Raw genomic sequence first — 4662 nt, forward strand, 5'->3', positions numbered from 1 at the left:
AAAGTATGGATTAAAAATGCCTTTTTTGTTTTGATTTACGTATGATTAAAATATGGCTGATATTGTTGTGATTTTCTTTAGTTTCACAGTTGTGTATAGAAGGGTAAACTGGATTTAACTTGGTGTATGGTTGGATTTTTTTCCCTGGCTGTGGGTAGGAGTTTCCAGCAGAATAAGTAGTTATTTAGAATAAACCCCAGGTATTTGATCCCAATGGAAGGTGAGTATTTGTGATGCCGTTTGAAGAAAGCATTTATTAGTGAAGATGTTTTGATGTTCAGATGTTGAAACTGAATGTCAGTGGCTACGACTACATGACAAAAACAAGATTTGAAAGAAGGTAATATTTATGGGTTTAGTAGTAAATAGAAGCTTCTGGTCTCTTCCTTCCCCAGCTGCCTGCAGGGAGCCTGCAGCTCACTCTCTACCAGTATAAAACGTGTCCTTTCTGCAGCAAAGTCCGAGCTTTTCTTGATTATCATGGACTGCCCTATGAAATCGTGGAAGTGAACCCAATAATGAGGAAAGAGATCAAATTCTCTTCCTACAGAAAGGTGCCTATCCTGCTCGCCAATGCTGGGAGCCCTCTGGTAAGTCTTACCAGGTTGAAAGCCTGATTTCCCCACAAGCAGTGGTTTGGAGACTGATTGTGTCATGTCTCTAAGGTTAATCACGTGCAGTGTGATCTTTAGATCATCTTTTGTTCTCTCCAGAGCCTAAGACTAGCTTTTTGCTTCATGGCTTCCTATGCCATGGCCTTATTAAGTTTTTTGTTGCTCGCTCTTATGAGGGATGTTTGTGCAGCGATTATCTAGCTTCTATCAACTCTTATGCAGGACATGTAATCTGTTCCCGTGGTAACAGGAATTGCTTTTACCTTGTGGGAAAAGAATGACATCTCAAGAATGCTGAAGATTCAGCTTGTCTCTTTTTTTCTTTAATGTTAGTGTTGCTTTTCCTCCTTTGCTGCCAAGAGCCTAATCCAAACCCCACCAGTACTGCATGTACCCAGGCCTTGGGTCTTCTGTTGTCAGAATGAAAGACAGATTTGAAGTGATGCTGTGAAACAATCACAGAAGAGATTTGCACATAGGGTGTCTTTAGATGTGCAGGAACTTCTGTGCACATGCTGGGAGGGGAAAGGGGCTACAGTACTAACCTGGAGCCTCAGCATGCAGGAGGCAAGGTTTTGGAGGCTTTCCTTTTCAATTTTGACAACTTCTTTTAAAAGCTTGGTTTGATTCTGTTTTTCAGCAATTGAATGACTCTTCGGTGATCATTAGTGCAATAAAGACCTATCTCATTTCCAAGTAAGAAGAAGGGGAGATGGGAGAAGAGTTGAATGTGAATGGCTCTTGAGAACTAGAGACTTAGAAGTTGGTCATAAGTGTCTTGCTGACCATGAGCTCTGAAGTTCTGATCTCTGAAGTTCTGGGTGTTTGACCCCGCTGAGCTGTGATAGTGTGGATGGTACCTGTTATGTTGTGATGCGTGTGCAGTAAAGCAAAGCTTTTACCTGTCAGAACTACTTTTTCACCTTTACTTTGTTACTCTTTGTGCAAAAGCTATTTAAACGTGGACTAACATTAGTCCTGGAACTAAGCTCACAATTAGCCAGTTCTAATATCTAGAATGAAATGAAATTGCTGTGCCTGTGGCCATTAAGTCATTTGTGAATGACAGGAAGTTCTGTGCCTGCAAAGATTTCTGTTCTGACCCATAGGTATGTATGCTAATAATAATTATTAGCAAGTAGCTGTTCCAGTCTCTTTTCAAAAACTTCCAGTCTTCTTTTCAAAACTTACTCTATATAGAATTTGGAACCTCGTGGTCTTATTTTTAGAATAATATATTTTAAAGGTTGTATTTTTCAAACTGCACTTTGGTCTTGCTCAGTTTTGCAGCAGCCAAATCAGCACTAACTGTGTTTCTGTCCACAGGAAGAATAGCTTAGAGGAGATCGTGTCCTTTTACCCTCCTATGAAGACTGTGTCTGAGCAAGGCAAGGAGGTATTTGAGTATGGGAATAAATACTGGCTCATGCTGGATGAGAAGGAGACAAAGCGAATCTATCCTGTCAAAGAAGTGAGAGTGTAAGTGCCCTTAAGTTCCGTATGTGCGTCAGGGATGATGTGGATGTAAAATCCCACTGGTAGTGACAAATCCTGTCACATGCAATTAGTGTTTAAAATCCCAGTAGTTAGAGTGTTCACTGTGTTTCTTGTGTAACTTGAAAGAGTGCTGTTAGATGGCCTAGTTACCACCATCGTGGTCGTGCTAGCCTTCAGCTGCTTCCAGCTTCCTTCTTGGCCTTTCCTTTGTGTCACAGGGGAATGCTACGGAGTGCTGGTTTCCCTTTCTGCTTTAGTTCTTGTGTTGGGAGGGGAAGCTCTCTCTTAGTCTTAATTTTAGTTGAGAATGGAGGATTCTTGCCAAAGGTAACGATCCTGAGTGTGTTTCAGAGGCGTCACCAGGGTACAGGGCTGGGCAGGAGTTGTTCACACATTTGTCCTTGGCAGAACCTCTGTCCTGTGCCGCTGTCATTCTGCCTCCTGTAGCCCTGAAATCTGTATCTCATTCACTGAGAATCTTCTTTCTTTTGGATGCTTGCAGGGAAGAAATGAAGTGGAGAAAATGGGCAGATGATTGGCTTGTTCACCTCATCTCCCCCAACGTTTACCGTACCCCCAGGGAAGCCTTGGCGTCTTTTGATTACATTGTCCGTGAGGGGAAGTTTGGCACCATGGAGGGTTTGTTTGCCAAGTACATGGGGGCTATTGCTATGTTCTTCGTTAGCAAGAGGCTGAAGAAAAGGTTGGTACCACTGAGCACCGAGTACATGAGAGGAATAGCTCCTTAATCTCCTTAGCTGTGAACCCCATATGTCGGAGGGCACAACCTCAGAGTTCTCAACCAAACCATTTAATCCAATGTGAGTAACATGTATTGCCTTGACTGGAGGTACTGAACCCCTCCACTCGTCTACTATGTAATCCCCAGCTGCCCACTTCAGTCTTGAATACCTTCCTAATTCCCAAGCAAGGACCAGCCCGGTAAGATGGGAGGTGCTAAAAGGTTAAAGAAACAAACTAGTGTCTTCAAACTAGTTCTTTTCTTTATCCAGACATCACCTTCAAGATGATGTCCGAGAAGACTTGTATGAAGCAGTTAATGAGTGGGTTAAAGCTGTTGGCAAACATCGACTGTTCATGGGTGGAAACCAGCCAAACCTTGCTGACTTGGTAAGGGATTAATTCCTCCATTTCTTATTTGGTGTATTATGCAGTTGCTCATCTATGTGAAAGATTTAATACAAACACAGGCAGAGAAGGTGGGGTGGGTGAGGTACTCCTTGTCTTTTCTGCAGTAATAAAATTCCCACATGAAGGGGACTTAGATTATGTAGGACCTTATTTGTTTTCCTCCAGAGAAATGTTTCCTAAGATGGAACCTGCAGTTCCCATCTGCAGGTGGATGTTGCTGTTAACGTGGAAGCATGATAAAAGCAGGTTACAAGCCAGGACACTGCTGTGGCCTGTGTATGCTGGTGAATAAAGCCTCACACCCGCACAGGTTTTACCAGACTCAGTGCTGCTGGGGTGCCGTTTGCAGTCAGCACTGTGGGCTGGAGCAGGATTCATCCTCTGCATCAGCTCTTTTCCTTCAAATCATTCCATGCCAGGGCTTGATGCAGAGATGGGATGAACTTTTGCCCCGTAACTGCATGTAGATCCTGACCTTTCCTTACCGTCCCTTCTGTTTCTACTGTTCCTCATGGATAAACATGCATATTCCTAACTACCTTTCTGCTATTCCATCTTCCCTGCTAATTGGAGTGGTGGGATAGATGGCAGAATGGGGAAAGAGCCTTGCTGGCCAGGCTATTGAGCCATTCTCCACCACTGCCTCTTGTGGTGGTGTTCTCATCTTTCTGCTCTGGCGCAGGCAGTGTACGGGGTGCTCCGAGTCATGGAAGGGCTGGAAGCCTTTGACGACATGATGGTTCACACCAAGATTCAGCCTTGGTACCAGCGCATGGAAGAAGTCATTCAAAAAGCTGCAGTTGCAGTCTGATGCCAGCTGCAGCTGCCTTCCTGAAGTCCTTGCATGGTAAAAAAAAATACTTCAGAAGGAACAGCGTTTATTTTTAAGGAGTTGAAAGGACTGGTCACACCTACGGACTGACACGGAGGCACAGAGACCGTCCCGCTTAGAATATCAAGTCGCAGTGAGCAGGAGGGATGCAGCTGTGTATGCTTGAACATGGTGTTTAGAAGGAGGGGAACAGGCAAAATGGATGCTGCTGGAAAGGAGAAGCTGTGAAGAATGCAGCAAATAGGCTTCCTTTAGGTGAGAGTCATTCTTGGAGCTACTGTAAGAGCAAGACTCTGCTAGGGAGTTACAGCCGCAGTGGATGTGATGGGTCTGAGCAGCTTTTGCTTCAGGCTCTCTTATGCTACTCACCCTGAAGTGTTTTCCTGACTGAGACACTGGATACTTATATTTAAGTGACAATTTTTCCTGCAATAGAATCTTGTAAGCCCAGTGCTGAGGGAATTGGAGGAATCCAGGGTACTGGGAGAGGCAGCCTTCCCGTGACAGAATCACTGCTGCTTTCACTCTTCCATGTAAACGGTTCATTCGGGACTTGATGCTGTACAA

General features: G+C 44.2%; 1 protein-coding gene across 1 annotated transcript; it reads left to right on the forward strand.

Annotated features, from left to right (window-relative positions):
- The first annotated feature begins 213 nt into the window (after positions 1-213).
- On the forward strand, positions 214-4170 carry PTGES2 (prostaglandin E synthase 2). The gene is made up of 7 exons (XM_010019752.1): positions 214-220; positions 370-590; positions 1255-1310; positions 1941-2093; positions 2614-2814; positions 3125-3242; positions 3946-4170. Exons 1-7 carry the CDS (start codon positions 214-216, stop codon positions 4072-4074), a joined length of 885 nt encoding a protein of 294 aa, XP_010018054.1. The 3' UTR covers positions 4075-4170.
- The last annotated feature ends 492 nt before the right edge of the window (positions 4171-4662 follow it).

The sequence above is a fragment of the Nestor notabilis genome, unplaced genomic scaffold, assembly GCF_000696875.1.
Source record: "Nestor notabilis isolate BGI_N333 unplaced genomic scaffold, ASM69687v1 Scaffold32108, whole genome shotgun sequence".
Classification (NCBI taxonomy): Eukaryota; Metazoa; Chordata; class Aves; order Psittaciformes; family Psittacidae; genus Nestor; species Nestor notabilis.